At 37.5% G+C, this 22,800-nt stretch overlaps 1 protein-coding gene across 2 annotated transcripts in view; it reads left to right on the top strand.

Moving 5' to 3' along the window:
* The window catches only part of CFAP58 (cilia and flagella associated protein 58), a 134,787-nt gene extending 123,576 nt beyond the window's left edge, over positions 1-11,211 (top strand). Inside the window, exons 16-18 of one of the 2 annotated variants that reach the window (XM_077125957.1) lie at positions 2,426-2,545; positions 4,332-4,465; positions 9,050-11,211. In XM_077125957.1, coding sequence (XP_076982072.1) covers positions 2,426-2,545; positions 4,332-4,465; positions 9,050-9,161 — 366 coding nt within the window. In that variant the 3' untranslated portion in view covers positions 9,162-11,211. Of the gene's footprint in view, positions 1-2,425; positions 2,546-4,331; positions 4,466-9,049 lie in introns of those variants that run through there. The other variant, XM_077125958.1, reaches the window with a different exon arrangement.
* The last annotated feature ends 11,589 nt before the right edge of the window (positions 11,212-22,800 follow it).

The raw sequence follows: 22,800 nt of genomic DNA on the forward strand, positions 1-22,800 counted from the left end.
CTGAACCACCACCCCCCCTCCCCGCCCCATCCATACTGGCAGCTGCTCTGTTTATACAGGTCCCACAGCACTCTGGTTGACTTTCTATGCAGTAGCCTTGGATCATGCCCATCAGACATAGGAGTTTCCACAAATCTCCTGAATAACTCCATGTCTAATCCTGGCTTTCTCTGAAATGGCTGACTGGTTTCACATTTGGCCAAGTCCTCATGTGGGGCACTGTTCTCTGGGTTCTCCCTTTCTGGAGGCCCAGAATTTTCCAGAACTTCAGTTTCTTGTTTCTTTATAACCAAGAGTTCAGTTCTCAGCTTATCTCTTTTCTCTCTCATTTCACTGTAAGCTGCGAGGAGAAACCAGGCTGCATGTTCCACTTTTAATTTGGAGATCTCTTCTATACTAAATATCCAAGTTCATGGCTTTTAAAGTCTGCCTTCCAGACAAAGCCAGATTCTGGTAACTTTGCCAGATTATCTGCCATTTCCTTCCAGTCTGTAATGACACGCATCTCATTTCTGTCTAGAACCTGGTCAGAAGTATCTTTAGAGTCCACATTTCTACCAAGATTCTCTTCAAAACATTCTAGGCCTTCTCTGTCAAACTTCTCACAACTCTTCCAGAATCTTCCCTTTATCCATTTAAAAAGCCATTCCAGCATGTTTGGTATTTGCAAACTGCAGCAGCACCCCACTCGACAGGTGCTAAAATCTGTTCTAGTTTGCTAGCTGAAGGAATGCAATATACTAGAAATGGAATGGCTTTTAAAAAGGGGAATTTAATAAGTTGCTAGTTTACAGTTCTAAGGCCAAGAAGATGTCCCAATTACAAGTGTATAGAAATGTCCAATCAGAGGCATCCAGGGAAAGATAACCTTGGTTCAAGAAGGCTGATGAAGTTCAGGGTTTCTCTCTCAAGTGAGAAGGAACATGACAAATGCAGTCACAGTTTCTCTCTTGGCTGGAAGGGCACGTGGTGAGCAAGGCATCATCTGCTAGCTTTCTCTCCTGGCTTTCTGTTTCATGAAGCTCCCTGGAGGTGTTTTCCTTCTTCATCTTCAAAGATTGTTGGTTAGTGGGCTCTCTGCTTCTCGTGGCTATGTTGTTCTTCTCCGGCTCTCTCTGAATCTCTTTTATTCTCCAAAATGTTTCCTGTTTTATAGGACTCCAGAAATTTATCAGGACCCACCCAAATGGGTGGAGAGATGTCGTCACCTAATCTAGCTTAACAAACACTCTTGATTAAATTACATCTCCAGGGAGATGATCTGATTACAGTTTCAAACATACAATATTGAATAGGGATTATTCTCCCTTTATGAAATGGGATTTTGATTAAAACATGGCTTTTCTAGGGGACATACATCCTTTCAAACCAGTACACTGGTATTCCCAAAGATCTGGTTGTCCTGATCCACCCTGTAAGCCTTCTCTGATTGATAGAGCCATTCCCATGACCCACCTCTAGCTCCAATTTGCTCCCCAGTTCTCAACTCTGGGCCCACATTTTCATCTCCTCTCCTAGCCTCAAGTTCAACTTGTCCTGAACCTGCTAATTATCAGAAGAGGATGCAGTAACATTTCCCTTTTTTCTTTTCCCATGTCTGTTCCTCTTCTAGCCTCCCCTGGCTCCAATGCCATCACCCACTTCCTTGGGTTTCCCATGTTAGAAACTTTGGTGCTATCTTGCCTCCTATGCTTTCTTTCCTTACTTGTGGAATGTTCACCAAATCCTGTTGATTCCACCTCAGAAATGCTTTTACATCTATCTACTCTGCATCTTTGTTGCCTTAGGTCCAGCTTTCTTTATCTACTGCTGTATTAGTGCCCTGAATAGTCCTATCATTAGCTTCTCTGGCTCTTCCCTGGCTCTCCATTGCCTAAATAATATGGTCCCAAGCCCTTAGGGTGAAATACATAGTCTCATCCACACCAGTGAGTCCAGCCTTTTATCTATACTTCTTCTCTCTTCTTAGCCCTATGCACTGGCCAAACTAACTGCCAGCTCCCCTATCCCATCACTGAAACTCTGCCTAAAAAGCTCTTTTCTATGTCTGCTTGGGGGAAATTCCTATTCTTCAAGGGATAATTCAAATAATTTTTTGAAGCCTTCCCAGCTCCTCGAATTAGAGTTAGTGATTTTACTGGCTTTAATCTTTTATTGATACCTTCTATCACTGCCCCTGTCTCAGAGGCAGGCAATCATATGTCAAGGTAGGGAAGGACTTCCTCTTATTCATTTGAATCCAAATACTGGGCACATACTAGATCCCCTTGATAAGGGTTGGTTATATGAATGGTTGCATGAATCTATGAATAAACGTCATTGCAGGGTGAAACATGAATTAACTTAAGGACAGTTTGAAATCACCCTGACCTTCTGTTAAAGTCACTTCCCTTGTTTTGATGTGGCTATTGATATGCTCCAACAGGAAAAGGAAAAACTATATGTGGAACTAAAGCACATCTTGGCCCGACAGCCAGGGCCTGAGGCTGCAGAACAACTACAGCTCTACCGACACACACTGCGGGAGAAGACCAAGCAGCTAAAAGTAAGTGGCAGTCTTTGTTCTTTCCTAACTGAAGGTAGGCCACACTCTGGGGAACCCACCTAGACAAGTCCTTTGGCTTAGCCCAATGAGCTGGACTCCCAAATGCCCTGCTTCACAGAGGGCAGTTTTTGTAGAGCTCCAGTCCCAGGAAGAGAAGGGCAGGCACTTGAGTTACCCTTCTTCTAGACTTTTAGACTCCAAGATTCCCCATTTCCAGAATGCAATGAGGTTAACACCCATTGCCTTTCAGCCTGGGATAAAATGGATACAGTGTTACTAGTGTAGTACTAACCCTTTCACAAATAGGATATTGTAAAAGCTCATCTTTTTGTTTTAAAATGATAGAACAGAAGTCTATTGAATATTAATTTTCAACTTATTACTGTAAGTGTTCATGTCACATGAGTCTCCTGAGACATAATTCAAGTTGTGTATATGGCATAATCTTTTTATAATTTCTCTTTCTTTAGAGGATTGAATACGTCAAACAAAATAAAAACTTATTTTCTCTTTATCTCCGAGGTGGGTATAGAATAGAAAAATGCACGTCTGTGTTTACACTCCTGTCAGATACCCACACTTAGCTCTAGATTGTGTTGAAGGCACATAAGAGCCTTTTGTTAGTTTAACCCTTCATTTCAGGAAATCTGGATTCTTGCTCCAAATGAAATGTGACACCTTGTAGAACAGGTTCAGAGGTAGATAATACTAAGCAACTTTGTCTTCATTATTGGACTCTTTTCCCTAGCCCCATATTCATTGTTTGGAAGCAGAGTCGTTATTCCTAAGGGTTAACTATTGAGACAGGTTCTCTTCCAACATGAACATCATATTCTTTTGCTGATGATACTATAGTAAGAATCATTTTCACAGCAATTAAGAGGAAAGAGTTCAGAAGCAGAAGAAAGTTCAAGAGATTCGAAGATCCTCCTTTGATGCCAATTCTAAGACAGAGAGCAAGAGGAGAAATGGAGTTGAGTACATGTCCCTTAGAACAGTAGCCTTCCTTTTCTCCCCTTGATTTTGGTGGGAAACACATGCTAGCTTTGGCATGTTTTATGCATCCTATATAAATGAGTAAATTCTCATTCTTCTTGCCCAGTCTGAGACCAGTAGCATCTGTTGAAATCATCCATGGAAGGAGATGGATAATCAAGCTTTTTCTAATAACTTCTCATGTAATGGGTCCTCTGAAGCACATGTTATAGCTCCCTCATCTTAGTGATAAGTCTCCCAGTGCTGAGATAAAGAGAAAACCTGTTAACAGTCCCAAAGACCACAATAAAGAGATGATAGACTTTTACAGAACAACAACCTTGAAAAACACATGAATTGAATGTCTAGTTTGTGGTGGCAGCAGGATGATTCCAGAGTATTTTTTACAATAGACCTCAGACAGATCAAACTCCCCTGTGAAGTTTTTTGCAAATGCTTTTTAAAAAGGCTTTAAAAGCAATTTTATACTGTATGTCTGGGAGTTTTTGTGTTTCTATTGACAGTATTCCTTGAAAGATATTACACTGTTCACTGTTTGAATTTTTCCAGATAGTTCTCCTTTTAAATAGGGAAATGATGTTTCATTTCAAGTTTGTCACTCAGTTATGAGTCTTCAGTCCTCAACTAAGTTTATACCTAGATATGAACCTTGAGCCAGTATTAAACCTAGACATAGTTTTATATCTCTAGCTCCACCAAGGTAAATACTAGTAGATTAAAAACAAAATTCAGAAAAGGATATTGGCTATTTGGGCATCATACACTAATACTGCTTTATTTGCTATGGTAGGTTTTGTCTTCAGAATTAAATATGTATGAATCACAGAGCCAAGAATATAAGTATGAGATTGAGAGACTTGCCAACGAACTACTGAATATAAAGAAGAAATACCTTGCTCAGAAACGTAAAGAACAAATTCAGAAGTAAGAATTAGTCCAATGTACTGCTTTTATTTTTGTGCCTTTTACCTGCTGCTAAGAAAATATTTGGCAAATAGTCTCAGTGTTGCAAGTTTCACTGGGGTAAATTAAGTCACAGGATGAACAAATTACATCTTCCAGGTCACTCACTGAGTTTATATCAGAACATGATCAATGTCTCATCTGATATTGAGGACTCTCCTTAGGACCTAACAGAGATCCATTAGTAGTTGCTCATTGATGGACTTAATGAAAACAGGAGGAAAGATAATGTGAATTTTTCCCACTTTTCTTATGGTTTGGAGATAGTCATGCTATAGCTGTGTTTGCAAATGAGGTTTGAAATCAGCCTTGTGCCGGCAGAAGAAAACTGACATTTAAAACCACGTACCATTTTGCAAGGGCAGGGCTTGGTAAAGCTGTTCTTTCTAATAATGCAGCTGTACTACTATAATTACCAGCAGTTCACAAATGATTTTCACTTAGGTTTCAGATAAACTATCTCTGAACTATCTCTGTGTCTAGTAACTGACTTCAGTATCTGCTGTGGGTGTTGATGTGAACTCATTCTTAATTTCAAGGAGATGATGATGCAGATGTCAGGTTAACATTTTGGGTTTCTGGATGCCTACATATTGAAGAGTAAATGCTCTTTTCTTTGTTACTATCATTTGCCTGATCCCAGGGTTGGATGACTGGGGTGTCAAATGTATTGCAGATTTGAAACTTGGTATGGCTGTGTGGCATTGCCAAATCGTATAATTAGTATTCAGGGATATGGAGAAAGATGGTTTAAATGCATCTGCCTATGATTCTTTAGTGTCAAACAGCTATATAAAGTAACTGAATGAAAATTGCCAGTAAAAATCTGCCTTTCTTGTAAATAAGAGCATTTCCCCATTCCACAGTTCAATGACAGCTCCTTCATAGACTAAAATACTGTTATAATTTAGACCTAAAGTCTTAAAACAGCAAGCATCTGATTCTGGGTCTAGCAGTTATCTGATTCAGAATCACTAGTGAGAATTTGTTAAACACGCAGCTTCCCCAGCCCTATTTCCAGATGCTTATTCAGTAGGTTCTTCTGGGCCTCAGAAATTTACACTTTAAAGGGCCCCTCAGGTGATTTTCATGAACGTGAAAATTAGGGAACACTGATGTTAATGATAATGATGTGAATTAAATTAATCTTGGAGTGCAAGCACTATAGATTTCTTTTAGGACTCCAAGAAACTAGTTTCCAGGTGAGGGAGGTATTCAGTTGAGTGACTTTCAAGCATTTATGATTGCATATCCTTATCAGTAACGCATTTTTGAACTTTCAACCCCCAATACATATGTGTGTGTATGTGTATGTGTATGTGTGTGTGTGTGTGTGTGTGTATTTATTTAAATAAACTTAATTTTAGGTATACTCCAATGTATTATTATTTTTTCATGGGTAGGCACCGGGAATCGAACCTGGGTCTCCGGCATGGCAGGTGAGAACTCTGCCACTGAGCCACTGTGCCACTGTGGCCTGCCCTACTCCAGTGTATTTTTATTCATAAATTATATGGAAACACTTGTCAATTTGTAACTACTAGTAAAGTGTAATTTTTAATTTTTAAGGATAAAAATATAAATAAAACCTCAAATATTTCTTTTTGCCCTCAGTGGTCATCTCACTCATCTTTTAAAATTCATACACTCCATTTTAGAGATCACTGATTTAGTTTACACAGTTACAAACAGCTAGCTTGACTGAGTAGTTATCTCTCTGTAGCTGATTAGCTTTGTCAGTGAAAAAAACTGCACCCAACAATATTAGACAGGCAAGGATGACTTTATGCAGGGGCTGCTGTAGCAGGGGAGAGAGTAGAGCTCAACTCCGTTGAAACCAAGCACAGTAAGCTTTTATAGGGCTGGAAGTGGGTTGGAGGAAAAGCACTCAAAGATAGTTAAGGGAGGTTGATCACTGGGGTGGGTGAATAATTTATTGAGGTTGCAAATAAGGCTTTGTTTCCACCAAAATGGGTGAGAGATTTACTGAGGTTGCTATTTGGTTAAGTATGTTTTCCTTTATGGTAATGAGGCTACCTAGAATCTGTGGGCTTCTTGAGCCAGTAAACTCCAGAAGAGAAGGAAGGAGATAAGGAACTGCTTAGTTAGAAGCCTTTCAGGCACCTGGGTAGCCTAAGAGTTTTGGTGAGAGGGAGAAGGGAGGAAGAGGGGAAGGGTGAGATTGTTATTTAGAATACTTGGGGTCTGAAGTTGTTTTTTTCATTTTTTTTTTCCTTCAGTCCGACTTGTTTTTCTTTGCAGTCCCACAGTGCAAAATGGCTTTCAGGGTAGTTTGGACTGGGGAGGGAGCTGACAGGGGCATGCAAGGGGTAAAGCTGGTGTCCTGGTCAAGAGAACTAAAAACAGTTTTGGTTAACTTGCCTGCCTTGGTGCTGAGATTTGGTCAGTCTCCCTTGACTTTACTGATCCCCAAGAATTTGCTGGACACAGACTGTGATGACCCTTTCACAATGGCTCATCCTCTAGAATTGTGCTGCCTGCTGTCCTACCCACCCCGCCCTCATGATGCTGTTATTTAAATTATTAAATAATTTAAATTATTCAAATTTAAATGAATTCCAATTAAATCAGTTAATAGTTCATTTCCTCAGTTGCACTAGTCACCTTTCAATTGCTTATTGGCCACATGTGGCTAGTGCTACTGCACCAGGCAGAGCCATCATGTACCATCCTGGCAGAAATTTCTTTTATCTAGCAGTCCTCTAGAATCTTTGTCTCTTCTTGCACTTTAATGCTCATTATTTGTAGCTGTTCTGACCTGGTTAGGGTTTCATTGGTGATTCCATTTATTTGGGGATCCATAAACTGGAGGTCTGCAGAAAGATGTGCTCATAGGAGAATAGCAAAAAGATTAAGGTTCTGAAGAAAAATAGAGACAAGAACAAAAGTGCTGAGATAGTTTAGACTAGAAGGAAGATGGTTGAAGGGAGTCATTATATATGGTCTATAAATACATTAAAAAGGTAATAAAAAGGAGACATTATTCCCATTAGTCAGCTCAGACCAAGCCATAAGCCATAAGCTTAAATTCCTCCAGAAAGGAAAATTTAGCTTATTTAAAACAAGCGAAGGTAGGAGGAAGTGTGGAGCAATGCCTGCATCTGACAAAAGTCAGGAGCCAGACAAGTTGCTGAAGTACATGAAGGATACCTCTTTTCTAGAGATGTTCAAGGCTAAAGCCTTTGTCCTGTTTCTGGAGGATTTTTTTATACTAATGAAATCAATTTAGTTAAGGACAGCTGGATTGATAAACCAATCCTCTAAATCCTCTTTCCAAATGGAATAATTTAGAATAATCTCTGTGGGTGTTTTCCCTACACATGCTGTTTATAAAATATCAAGTCATATAATTTCTATCTTTTTTGCCTTTTTTTTCCCCAATTGCCTTTTTTATCACATTCAGAGCCCAACCTGTACCCACCACCTGTCCCTAACTTCCCTTCCCTGGACCCCCAGGTGAGTCTAGAGTCTGCGGTACCAATCATATTCTTTTCCCTAAGGTGGCATTCATTTCCATAAGCTAAGTTATTTGTATTCTTCAGATCTAATTACTGTGGTCGTAGCAGTTTGCTTAATTTTTATTTTTTAAAAGGGAGTCTATAGATGTTTTCCCGAAGACCCCTAATTACCCAATAGGTAATTTGTGTAAATCCCAAGTACCTCAGGAAACCTGAATGTGTGTGTGTGGGTGTGTGTATTTAAAGAGGCTCTATATAGAAGATATATTGTAGATTTTAGGGTAGAACTCCCTTTATCTATTGTCAAATATGCGATCTTATTTATGTTTTCTAGTTTTTCTCATATCAAGCTATTTCTAGTAATAATGTTGTTTGCCTGGAGTTACAGAAAAATTTGTATTTTATAAATGTCTAAGTTTGATGAAGATACTTTGTGTCTGGTAAATATTTATCTTTCAACAAGAACTTTGGAATATAAATTGATATATGATGAAGCAGGGGGTGGTGAGAGGGTAGTTCAGTGGTAGAATTCTCAGCAAACCAAACTGGGTTTGATTCCCAGTCCGTGCACTTCCCAAAAACCAAACAAACAAAAATGAGGAAAAAAGTCAACAAATGGTACTGCAATAACAGGATATTCACTTGGAAAAAGAATATTTGTGACCCTGCCATACAGCATGCAAAAAAAATTGATAAATTATGAATCAGTCAAAATAATTGAGCCAAGAGAAAGCTTCTTCTGACTGACCTTTGGAAATAAACCAGTTTTAGAAAGCAGGAAGATGATTATAAGTTAGAAGCCACCAAATACACAGTGTTTGAGCTATAATAAGGTCTTTTTTCCGTATTTAGATCAACATGAGGAGGTCGTGCTTAATTGTGTCTTTTCCTAATTCTACATGGTATCTATCAGTGAACGTATAATTAGATTTATACAACCACCTTGTCTAAAACTAGAGGTTTTATCAAAGCAATTTTCAGTGGCTAACTCACTGTAGGAACTTAGAGAATATCAAACTTAGAAGAGGAAAAGATATTAAGGAAGCTTTCTCTCCCTTTCTTTCAGAAAAGACAGAATTTCCATGGATAACACCTTCTCAGTGGGTAAACCAACTGGCCCTCGTTTTACTGGGGGTGGATTTCCCCTCAACAAATCATCCAAGGTGAAGTCGATTTAAAGCCTAGGGCTGGGTCCAGTTAACCAGCTGATGAAATTTGCGCTGGAACATTTTGGAGGAATCTCTTTCAAATTCCTTGGGTCACAGATTTTAGGAAAATCAGTACTCAGATTCCAGGATGGGAAGAAATGCAGAACAACCATAGTCATGTATATATACATGGTACATATGGATGTTTATAGATTGTAATGATATCTATTTAATTAAGCTGACCCACTGCTTGCAGCAGATCTTTTGTTACTACCCGGTTGATAGATTTGAAATGCACCAGATATGGTCACTCCATATGGATGAAGTTTGGGATCTTAATTACTATATTATAGACATATTGGTGCACCTGAAGATTTTATATTTTAAAAATGTTTTTGAAATGCAATGCATTTCCTCTAACCATATTGATAAGAAACTATTTTAATTATTCCTTGTTAATAAGTCATTTCATGAGATGAAAAAGGACAGATTCTCAATTATTCAAAATGTGTTTTGCAAATGATTTCTATGTGGAATTTCTTTTCAGGCCTGGGGTAGGAAAATCTTTTCCAAAGAAATATACTAATAAATATTTACTTCATCATAAAAAAATTGAAAAAGAAGCTTTGTAGAGATTTTGATCTTTGCTTTGGTAGAGTATGTAATTAAAGTTTAAGACTACTGTAAGAAATGTTTAACGTAAGAATTTGATTCAGAGGAACCAATACAGTAAAATGAGGGGTTTGGGCTCATTCTCCAAAGGTCTGTCCTTTCCAGGCCTAAGATTTGAGAAGAGTTAAACAGGACAGGGATACTTTTCGCTCCCAGGCTGCAGCTCCCATTTTGAGTCATTGAATCCATTGTGTTTTCTTTTTGTTGAAATCGCATTCATTTGGGCATCAGTTTAAACATTCCTCATTAAGTAATATTGTGGGAGGACTCTGGTTATCTCTCACAATAACTCGACTTCTGCAGTTTTTTTTAAGTATTGAGGAATAAGTAGCTGAGGGATGAATAAGGATGACGTAAGTGGGTCATTAAACATTCCATTTGTCCTAACGGACCAAGATTCCCACTGTGAGCAGCCAGAGTGATAAAGACCCAGAGGTTTGTTCAGATTACATAGGGAGGTGGGATTTTGGGGGGATCTTCTGGGTGTTCTGTGGCCCCTCTTGGTTCACCAGATGCTGAGCTCCTGACCAGATCCAAATCGGTTGTGAGTATGAAAGTGATTTATTATGCAATGATCCAAGGGAAACCAATAAGAGAGTGAGAAAGTGCAACAGGGAAGGCAAGGAGGCCCGGGGTACTATCAAGCCAGGTTCCATGAAGGGAAATTTTGGCTCCATCCTGCATGGGAACTCTGCGAATGATATAATCCCATCCTCATCAGGGATGGGAGCGCAAGGGTACTTCATACCCCCCATGCTATCAGTCATAGGCCCAGGACTGCTCTGAGGGGGCATGTCTAGCTCTCCCTACCTGCAGACAAAGCAGGCTCTGGTAGCCTGGGGGCAGCCTTAGGCAAAAAGACCAACAGGTGTTGACTGTTGGAAGTGAAAATGTTTAAGAGCTTAGGGGAAAATGGATGGGCCAGGAACATTACCTACTGCGTCTTTCACATGGGCCTGGTGAGAACTCCTACAGACTGAAGCCAACCTCCCATGTAGCTGGTGATCCTTCCATTCTTTGGACACCATCCAGGTGTGTGGAGTGGTATGTACCTAGAGAATTTACCTAGAACATTTTAAAATCTAGAGTCATGTTGGGGCCATTGCCATTTTTGATAATCACTAATTTCTTTCTGCAGAGCCAACCATATTCTGTTTAGACAAAAGATTTTGCAAGTAAGGCATTATACCACATATACACACACTGGAGTCTTTTCCATCTCTCCAGGAACATTTTGAAGGATAATTATAGCCAGCTTCATTCTAAGTTTTTAGGACGCTTGATAAGAGGTTCATTTCTCAAGGGAAATGAAGTCTGTGATTCTTGATGGGTCTGAGTTGCAGAGGCTCTGGAGACTGATACTGGGTTCAAATCCTGGCCCATCACAATAGTGGGGTCTGTTATGAGGATTAAACAAGTTAATACAGATAACATGCTTAGAACAGTGTCAGGCACCTAGTAATTGTCCATTGAATATCTGCTATTATTATTATTACATAAGAAGATAATGTTTTGAAATTAGAGAATAAAAGTTGCTTCATAGCACTTTGTTATTAGATCAACTATAAAGATGGTTCTAATCGTCATTTAGAGGGTAGATGGCAGTAAAATGTCCGGATGAAGCAGGATTTGGTAATGTAATTTACGATTAACTTGCAGAAATGCCACATTGGGTGCCGCTTAAAAGCTTCTGTATATTATTCTTACGATTGTGATATGGGGAAGAGCTTTCAGTCTCCCTTGGTTCACCAGAGGGAGAGACCCTGGTGACCTCTAGCTGCCTGTTTCTCCCTTTGTAATGCAACAAAGTATTCAGCCTCTGCTGAGGACAGAAGTCCCAGAGGCCAAGATCGTGGAGGGCTCTGAAAGCTGAAATGCACCTCTACATGCTTAGTACGATTAAGTTCAAATAGAAGAGGAGCGAAATTAATGCTAGAAAATGTGGAAGATGGTGCTGTTTCCATCTGAACATCCTGAAAGCCCAGGGTATTATAAGCAATAACTATTTAAGCGCAGATTTTACCACCATAGCCATAGCACAAAAATGAGCTGTTAAAAACACTGAGATTTGCAAATCATTAGAGGTAACTGTGAACTCACAGCAGGTTGAGGTGCTTTTAAAATCACAAATTTGAGTTATATTGTAAAGCAGCATTAGGAGATTGTACAGTAGCACAATTTTACTCCAGGGTTTCAGAAAGGAGTCACGTTACTAAACCAGCCATTGACTCTTGACTGGGCTGATGGGGAATTGATTTGGTTTCTCCGTTGAGAGATAAAGGCATGAAAAAGAGCGAATCTTGGTCATTAGTTGCTGAGCATAGCTTCTCAGCAACTGCTCTTATTGCCACATTTTTATTGTGCTTACCTCTGAAGAATTGCTCAGAGCAAAGGTTTGTTGCTGGTGATAAGCCATAGAGACAATGGGAGTTGTGCTACAAGGTAAAGGCAGCAACTCTCCTTGTGAAGGGCTGTAATATTGTTATAAACATTTATCCAGGATTAATGATTAATAATTATCATCTGATTTCCTGCCTTGCTCAGCAAGATACTGAAGTTTGACATAGGCCAAGATACCCATCCCAAAGTACTATACTATATAATATTTTGAGCAGTTATGACATTGCAGAGCCTGGATACTTTGAGGAAAGATACTATCTTTCTCTTAAATATAATCAATTACATGGAGATGTAGTTGGAATAGGAGCAAAAGGAGGGCATTTTAAAGTATTAAAATGGTAAAATAATTTAAAAATATATTTCACTATTTTATTTGTAGAAGAGAAATATTTTTATGGCATTATCCATTTTAAACTTCTAATTCGATATTGTTTTAGTATACCATTTTTCAAGTCTATTTTTAAAAGTTCCATTAGGGTTTTGAGAGCTATTAGAATTTTATAACAGTATGAAATGTGGTATCAACAAGGTACTATTTTTCTTTTTCATAATTAAAAATAGATTTTTTCCCTTATTTTAAAATATCACATTGATATAGAAAATGCAGATAGGCAAAACAAAGATGGGGGCATTGGTAAGCCTGTTGATGAGAAGAGATCAGGCTGACCCTCATCTCACTCCTAAAGGTGTACCAGTTGTTCATGCCCCCTATTTGTTCTGATTGGTTGGTGCACATAGACAAAAATTCAGCAGAATCTTGGAGTAGGCAAAAACTACTTAGGACAAGAAAAGTACAAAACACATAAGAAAAATAAGAATAAAGTGTACTTTATTAAAATAAAAAATGCTCTTCAAAATACACTATTAAGAAAATGAAAAGGCAAGCCTCATGCTGAGCAAAAATATTTGCAATACATATATCTGGCAAAGTTCTTGTACCCAGAATTTATGAAGAACTTTTGAAGATGATTAACCATCCTGTAAAAAATGGGCAAAAGATTTGAAGACACCTCACAAAATAAAGCGTATGTATAGCCAAAAAAAGGAACATGAAAAACTGCTTAACATTATTAGTCATGAGGAAATAAAAATTAAAACCACAATGATGTTATTATATAACCAATAGAATGAGTTTTTAAAAAATGGACAATTCCAAATGTTGGCAAGGATGTGGTATAATTGGAATTCACACACATTTGTAAAAATGTAAGATGAAACAATCAGCAAAACAGTTTGATGATTTTTTATCAAGTTAAAAATACACTTACCCTTGATACAGCAATTCCACTCTTAGGTATTTACCCAAGAGAAATGATAATATATGTCCCATTAAGGACTTGTAAATGAATGATCATACCCACTTTATTCCTAATAGTTTACAATTGGAAACAACCTAAATTCCTGTCAGCAATTTAATCAATAAACAAATTGTATTATATCCATATAATGGAATATTACTCAGCAATAAAACTGAACTGTTGATAGATACACACAACATAGATGAATCTCAGTAACATTATTCTAAGTGAAAGAAGCTAGGCATTAAAGAGTATGTAACGTCTGATTCCATTTAAATTAAATTCTAGGAAAGACAAACATAATCTGTCATGATGGTAAGCAGATCCATGTTTCATGGGGGCTGGGAGATTGCAAAGGGGCATAGGAATTTTTGGCAAGTGGCTACTTCGGCATATAGTTTGTCAAAAATTACCAAACTGGCCGTTTTAGGTATGTGTTTTTTATTGATAAATGATATCTCAAATAGATTTTTTAAAAGAAATATATATATATATACTTCAAGGTCTAGAAAGATGCACTAAAAAATATAAACCAGTGGTATCTCAAAGGTGATATTCACCTTTCAATCCATGAACATGGTATATGACCCCATTTATTTAGATCTTTTAAAATTTCTCTCAGCAACCTTTTGTAGTTTTCAGTGCATATGTACACTGAATATATATTCACATATTTTATATATTTATATAAACATGTAGCACATATCGTGTTGCATTTATGACAAGTATTTTGCATATTCTGATACTATTGTAAATGATATTATTTTTAAAGTTTATTTTCCAATTGTTTCTTATTAGCATGAGGAAATACAATTTTTTTGTATATTTACCTTGTATCCTATAGCATTGCTTAATTCATTTATTAGTTTTACCGCTTTTTTTATTAATTAAAAAAAATTAACACAACATTTAGAAATCATTCCATTCTACATATGCAATCAGTAATTGTTAATATCATCACATAGATGTATGATCATCATTTCTTAGTACATTTGCATTGATTTAGAAAAAGAAATAGCAAGACAACAGAAAAAGAAATAAAATGATAATATAGAGAAAAAAATAAAAATACAAAATACAAAAAATATATATAAAAAACAAACAAACAAACAAACAAAAAACTATAGCTCAGATGCAGCTTCATTCAGTGTTTTAACATAATTACATTACAATTAGGTAGTATTGTGCTGTCCATTTTTGAGTTTTTGTATCTAGTCCTGTTGCACAGTCTGTATCCCTTCAGCTCCAATTACCCATTATCTTACCCTATTTCTAACTCCTGATGGTCTCTGTTACCAATGACATATTCCAAGTTTATTCTCTAATGTCAGTTCACATCAGTGGGACCATACAGTATTTGTCCTTTAGTTTTTGGCTAGTCTCACTCAGCATAATGTTCTCTAGGTCCATCCATGTTATTACATGCTTCATAAGTTTATTCTGTCTTAAAGCTGCATAATATTCCATCATATGTATATACCACAGTTTGTTTAGCCACTCATCTGTTGATGGACGTTTTGGCTGTTTCCATCTCTTTGCAATTGTAAATGATGCTGCTATAAACATTGGTGTGCAAATGTCCGTTTGTGTCTTTGCCCTTAAGTCCTTTGAGTAGATACCCAGCAATGGTATTGTTGGGTCGTATGGCAATTCTATATTCAGCTCTTTGAGGAACCACCAAACTGCCTTCCACAGTGGTTGTACCATTTGACATTCCCACCAACAGTGGATAAGTGTGCCTCTTTCTCCACATCCTCTCCAGCACTTGTCATTTTCTGTTTTGTTGATATTGGCCATTCTGGTGGGTGTGAGATGATATCTCATTGTGGTTTTGATTTGCATTTCTCTAATGGCCAGGGACATTGAGCATCTCTTCATGTGCCTTTTGGCCCTTTGTATTTCCTCTTCTGAGAGGTGTCTGTTCAAGCCTTTTTCCCATTTTGTAATTGGGTTGGCTGTCTTTTTGTTGTTGAGTTGAACAATCTCTTTATAAATTCTGGATACTAGACCTTTATCTGATATGTTGTTTCCAAATATTGTCTCGCATTGTGTAGGCTGTCTTTCTACTTTCTTGATGAAGTTCTTTGATGCACAAAAGTGTTTAATTTTGAGGAGCTCCCATTTCTTTCTTTCTTTCTTCAGTGCTCTTGCTTTAGGTTTAAGGTCCATAAAACCGCCTCCAATTGTAAGTTTCATAAGATATCTCCCTACATTTTCCTCTAACTGTTTTATGGTCTTAGACCTAATGTTTAGATCTTTGATCCATTTTGAGTTACCTTTTGTATAGGGTGTGAAATACGGGTCCTCTTTCATTCTTTTGCATATGGATATCCAGTTCTCTAGGCACCATTTATTGAAGAGACTGTTCTGTCCCAGGTGAGTTGGCTTGACTGCCTTATCAAAGATCAAATGTCCATAGATGAGAGGGTCTATATCTGAGCACTCTATTTGATTCCATTGGTCAGTTTTACAGCTTTTAATGGAGTCTGTAGGCTTTTGTAATAATATAATCATGTCATATAAATAAAGATAGTTTTTCTTTGTTGTTTCTAATTGGTATGCTTTTTATTATTTTTGTTTTTGCTTTAATATTCTTTAACTCTTACTTGCACTGGCCAGGACTTCCAGTACAATGATATATTGAAGTGATGAGAGCAACATCTTTGTCTTATTTTTGATTTTAAGGAGAAAGCATTGAATCTTTCATCATGAATCCTATAGTCATCTCAGCTGTAGGATTGTCATAGATGCCTTTTATTAGGTTGAAGAAGTTCCCTTCTATTTCTTCTGCAGAGAGTGTTAATGATTCATGAATATTGAATTTCATCAATATGCATGTATTGGGGTAGTCATGGTTTTTCACTTTTATTTTGTCAATATGGTGAATTATTGTGATTTTCACATGTTGAATGTTACATTCTTCAGGTAAACTCACTTTGGTTATAACATTGTAACTTCTATATATATTATTGGATTAGATTTGCTAATATTTTGTTAAGGACTTTTAAAACTATATCCATAAGGCTATCAGGCTGTGGTTTTCTCTTCTTGTAATATGGTTGTTTCAAGGTTTTGCTAGCTATCTTAAGCTGAATTGGGAAATGCTCCCTCTCCTCTATTTCACAAAATACTTGGTATATAATTGATATTATTTCTTCCTTGAATGTTTGATAGAATTCACTAGTAAAGCTATCTGTAAGTCAAATTTTTCTTGTCAAAATATTTTAAATTATTGATTCAGTGTTTAATAGATATAGGGCTATTCAGATTTTCTAGTTCATCTTGTATAACTTTTGAAAATTTATGTCTGTCAAGGTATTTGTCTTTTTCGTGTAAGTTGTCAAATTAACATGAAGTTGTCCTTTGATACTCTTTGACTATCCTTTAACCATTGATAGGATCTGTAGAGAGGTTCCCGTTTCATTCTGGATATTAGTAATTTGCATCTTGTTTTTTTTTTCTTGATGAGTCTAAGTAGGGGTTTATCGACTTTATCTCCATTTCCAAAGAACTGGCCTTTTGTTTCATTGACTTTTTCTATTTTTCTATTTTATTGGCTTCTGCTCTGATTTTTTTCATCTAGTTACTTTGGGTTTAATTTTCTCCTCTTTTTACAGTTTCTTAAAGTATTTGTTTTAACCCTTTCTTCTTCTCTAATAGTTAATACATTTCCGATGAGTTCTGCATTAGCTGCATTCCACAAATTTTAAGATATTGTGTTTTCATTATTATTTTCCCTTAAGTAAGTGCTTAACAAATGTCAGCTTTAATTATTATTGTCTAAAACTTTTGAAAGTTTTCCTAGTTGTCTAAAACTTTAAAAAGTTTTCCTAATAATAGCCTGGATAGTTTTTAAAAATTGTTCTAATTGGTCAGGTGAATGGATAATAAATATCCTGAAAACTGTTTGACTGCTGTATTAATAGATATAGCCAAGTATCTTCACGGTATTAAGAGGCCTTATAATATGCTTTTAAAATACGTATTAGTGAGGAAATTGTGTCATTTCTGTCACTTTCACATAAGCAATTAGTCTTTCTTACACGTAATCTTAAACAGAATGCCAGGAACTCTTTCTTCTAGTTTCAAAATAGCATCATTCTCTTCTCTTTTATGGCTTAACTAATAGTTCCTTTACCTCCTTCCCACTGTGCTGATGCAAGGGAACTTAAGTGTAACAATACAGAAATAGCCACCACTTCAAAGACGTTTAAATATCCCAGTGCCAATTAAGGCAATTTAGAGCACAGGGGTAAGGAAGATATTGTCTACATTTTAGAACCACACCTACTCTTTGAGACCAAAAAAAGAGTGGTTTATTTTGTCCAGAATGTAAATTTTCTGTAACACATAATCTAACTCAACCTCTTTGGATAGGTTATTTGAACAACTGGAATACAGGGAGCCCAGAATAAGAATGAGGGCCTTTAACCCTGTGTAGTTTAAATGTAATGCCTGGATACATCCTAAAATAAATTAAGCAAGTAATCAAAAAGTATTGGCAACATCCCTTGAGGGATGGGAGTAGGGAATCCCCAACACTGTGTCAATCATTAGGGACTCCCAAATCAATAGGCCAAGCCCTTGATCTTGAGGCTTACTCTTGTGAAGCTTACAGAGATAACAGAGAAGCTTAGTCTGCCTGTAGGTATGCCTAAGAGTTACTTCTGGAGGACCTCTTCTGTTGCTCTGATATGGCCTCACTCTCTCTAAGCCCAATTCTCTAAGTGAAATCATGCCCTCCTCCTATGTTGGACATGACATCCTGGGGTGAAAGTCTTCCTGGCAGCATGGGAGATGACTCCCAGGGATGAGTCTGGCCCTGACACTGTGGGATCAACAATGTCATCATGACCAAAGGGGGGAAAAGAAGTGTAACACATAGGTATCAGTGGCTGAGAGAGTTCAAATAGAGTTAGGGGGTTACTCTGGAGGTCACTCTTACTCAAGCTTCAATTAGACATTGCTACCTATCATAATTTGCCAAACTCCAACCAAAACTATCCCAGCCAATCCTAAACAACACCTAAGGCAATGTATAAGATTCTACAAAGGTTCCATGCACTAGGGTAACTTTCCAGAAACCTACAACCTCCAGATGGGTTTCTGCATCAGATAAGTCCTGAAACCTTAGGGCCCAACCTCTCCAGAGTATCAGCTAGTTCCATCTCCCTACCCCATATTGTTGACAGCCCCTTGCAACATGAAAAAGTTAGAATGGCCATAGCCCAAATACCCCTAAAGAGTGGAAAAGAAAGATCAAAGGTGGTGGTGGAGTTATACAGAGAAGGTAGGGTTTAACAAACAAATATGAATGCTGAATCATGAAATTGATATTTCTTTTAGTCTCCAGTATCTTAGAGTAGCTAGAAGTAAAACCTAAAATTGTAGACTTGTAACCCATACCAAACTCTGAAATCTGTTCTACAACTAAATTGTTGTGCTGTGTCTTGCAATTTATTGCTTTTTTGTATGTATGTTATTTTTCACAAAGAAGAAAAAACGTCAATTGTGGTGATAAAAAAATTATTACACTTGCCTCCTATATTCTGGGGCAGCTAGAAGAAAAAGTCTGAAATGATGGTATGGTAGCCCATGACAAACTCTGGACCTGTCCTGTAACTACTGTTGAAAAGTGCTTTGAAAACTATTGCTTTTTTCTTTCTTTGCTTTGTATATATGTTATATTATACAATTTAAAAAATAAAAAAAAAAAACAACCCAATGCCTAGGTAGCTCCTCAGGCTATTTAAGTCAGAATCTTTGGGGTAGGAACCCAAATTCTCAAACCTCATTGCACATCAGAATCATCCAGGAAACTTAAAAAATCATGATGTTTGTGTCCTTCTTTCAGAGATTAGAATTTAATTGGTCTGGGTGTGGCCTGGACCTCAGGATATTTAAAACCTTGTGGGAGGTTGAGATGTGCAGCTAAGGTTGAAAATTACTGCTTTTTCATATGGTATCTTGTCTAGAGAGAAGTTGTCTTCAGACTGACACAGTCTTACTAATGAGAGGAAGTAGCCTCTTGGACTGATCTTATCAAACCTACATCATGGTTTGCCTCAATCCCTGATGGAAGCATAAACATCTGGTCCATTTGATTCTCATACTGCCCAAATTGACCCACTCCCCTATCCCCCCTCTCCTTCACTGGGCCCTCTGAACTCTAATTTGTGATCAGCAAACTTCCCTTCATCTTTTCTGAATGGAATTTTCTTTCCTTTCCTTGCCCTGATGGACACCTGATTGACCTCTGCTTTCCTTGTAGCCCTTTTAAATGGAAAATTTTTTCATTTTAAATCTCACACACAACATGCTCTTTGGGTTGGGGATATAGTGTGGGTGTCATGCATACTCTGCATTATTACTTTTTCTTCCTATTATTTCCTCTTTTCAAAATAACAGTATGGGAGAGGGGATTGTGGAAAAATAGTGCAATAGAAAGCTCCGGGAATCACTCCCTCCACCAGAATAACCATTTAACAGGCAGTAACTATCTGAATCAACTACTTTGAAACTTTGGAGTCTAGTAGAGTACTGTGTAGCATCCACGGAAGAACAGGAGTAAGAGGCTGGTAAATTGCACTAAATACTGGTGAACTTCACTCTTTGTACAGGGGCTACTGACATCCATCCTCCATCCTTGTGACAGGCAGCAGTGAGGTACTCAGTCCTGGCCCCTGCTGTAGATTGTTGGTGCTAGGATGGGATATAAAGACCTAGTTCCCCAATATCTGGGTGTGTGTGATGTGATCACTGATCACTGCTTTTGATTAGCTACTTCAGATTGCTTGTGAGTCTGGCACTGGCAAGCCCTTGCTGCAGTCCACCTCTGACAAAAGCACCAAAGGAGACTTAAAGACTATACACGTCCTCAGAGCTGTGAAGACAGTTGAAGGGAATCATTTACTTAGAAGATGCTGATTTAAGAAAGTACAGCTTTGAGGAGCCATGGAAGTAGCTTCTGGCACCCTTTCTGGCCCTTCTTTCAGCCCTCCCTAAGGCAGTTTGGAGCTAGCTGGTGTTCCATTTTTTGGGTCCCTGGCCTTATTCTGGTTGGGAAAGACTGATCCTTTCCAGCATACCCATCCCCTTCCAAAATTTGCCTTCCAGGCAAAAGCAGCTTGAGACAATGAAGTATAAGAAACAATTGAGGAGGATGGCCTGGGGCAAAGATGTACCTGCCTTAAATCCTGAAGCAGAGCACCCAGGAGTGGGAGAAAGTCTGCTTCCTGTGAAGTGGAGGAGACATTGAAAGTCCTGTAAACAGAGGAACTCTCTAAGGTCACAAGCAAGCATAATCCCAGGACAGGACATAGGCCCAGAAAAGACAGGAAGGACCCTCCACTTTGCATTCACTTTAGGCTGACCTTCCTGATAGGAAGGCTGAACTCTAATGGAGAGCACCAGCCTACACAAAGTGCCAATTTACGAAGATCCTGAAAGATTATTTTTGCTTAGGTTTGTTTGATTTTGTTAGCTCCTGATGCTTCCTGAATTTAACAACAGAACTGAGCTGAATATATCCATAGAGCCCAAATATGCCTCATCACATCAGACTATCAGATGCATTCCATCAGCTGTCAAATGCAAAGGACAAAGAGATTTCTGAAAGCTCCAAGAGAAGCAGCATATAATGGCTAAGGGAGTACTAATTAGATTGAGTGTCAATTTCTTATCAGAAACTATGGGAGCAAGAAGGAATTGGTTTGAAATACTTAAAGTGCTGAGAGAGAATAATTGCCAACTAACAATGTAGTTGGCAATCCAGTGAGACTTTCTTTCCAAGGTGAGAGAGAAATTAAGACATACCTAGACAAACAAAGACTGAGGGAGTTCATTACTGCTACACAGTTCTACATTAATAGTAGGAGACTTTAATACCCACTTTCAATACTTGATAGATCATATAGAAAGAAGATGAATAAGCAAATAGAGACCGAAACAATATACCAACTAAACCTAACAGGAGTACATAGAACACTTCACCCAACAGCAACAGAACACATGTTCTTGAATGCACATAAATCATTCTCCAGGAGAGAACATATGTTGGGTCACAAAACAAATTTCAATAAATTAAAAAATACTGAAATCATACAATGTATTTTCACTGACCATGATGCAATGAGGCTAAAATTAATAATAGCATGAGAAATGAAAAAAATCACAAATATTTGGAAATTAAACAATGTATTCTTAACCAGTGGGTTAAACAGTAAATCACAAGGGAAATTAGGAATTATCTTAAGGTAAATGCAAATGAAAATGCAATATATAAAAACTAAAGGAATGCAGCAAAGGAGTGCTGAGAGGGAAATATTTTTTAGTTCTGAATGGTTACATTAAAAAAGAAGAATGATTGTTAATCAGAGACCTAGCCTCAAAACTAGAAGAACTATAAAAACAACAGTAACCTAAACCCAAAGCAAATAGTAGGAAGAAGATAACAAGGATTAGAGTGGAGAAAAATGAAATAGAGAATAAAAAATAATAGAATCAACAAGACCAAAAGTTGGTTCTTTTAAAATATGAATAAAGTAGACAAACCTTTAGCTAGACCATTGAAGAAAAAGAGAGGATACAAATTATGAAAATCAAAACTGAAAATGAGGACATTACTACAAACCCTACTGAAATAAAAAGGACTATAAGAGGATAATATGAAAAACTGTAAGCCAACACATTAGATAACCTAGATGAAATGGACAAATTCTCAGAATCACACAAACTGTGTACATTGACTGAAGAGGATATAGAAGACCTTAACAAACAATCACTAATAAAAAGATTGAATCAGTAATCTAAAACCTCCCAACAAAGAAAAGACCCAGACCAGATGGCTTCACAGTAGAATTTTACCTACCATTCAAGAAGATGTAACTCCAATTCTTCTCGAACTCTTTCAAAAAATTGAAGAGGAGGGACACTCCCTGTGCTGATTTTAAAGGATTATGTACCTTAGAAAAGCCATGTTTTAATCCTGATACAATCTTGTGGGAGCAACCATTTCTTTTAATTCCTATTCAAGAAAGTAGGTTGGAATCTGTTGATTAGATTATCTCCATGGAGATGTGACACACCTAATTGTGGGTATTAAGTGTGGGTCTAACTAGTTCACTGGAATCCTTTAAAAGGAAGCATTTTGGATCTATCATGGCAAGGAAGCCACGATAGAGCCACGAGAGAGGAAAGCCATGAGACCCAGGAAAGGCCATGAAGCCAGAGACTTTTGGAGATGAAAGAATATGCCCCCAGGTAAGCTTCATGAAACAAGAAGCCAAGAGAGAAAGCTA

The sequence above is a fragment of the Tamandua tetradactyla genome, chromosome 13, assembly GCF_023851605.1.
Source record: "Tamandua tetradactyla isolate mTamTet1 chromosome 13, mTamTet1.pri, whole genome shotgun sequence".
Classification (NCBI taxonomy): Eukaryota; Metazoa; Chordata; class Mammalia; order Pilosa; family Myrmecophagidae; genus Tamandua; species Tamandua tetradactyla.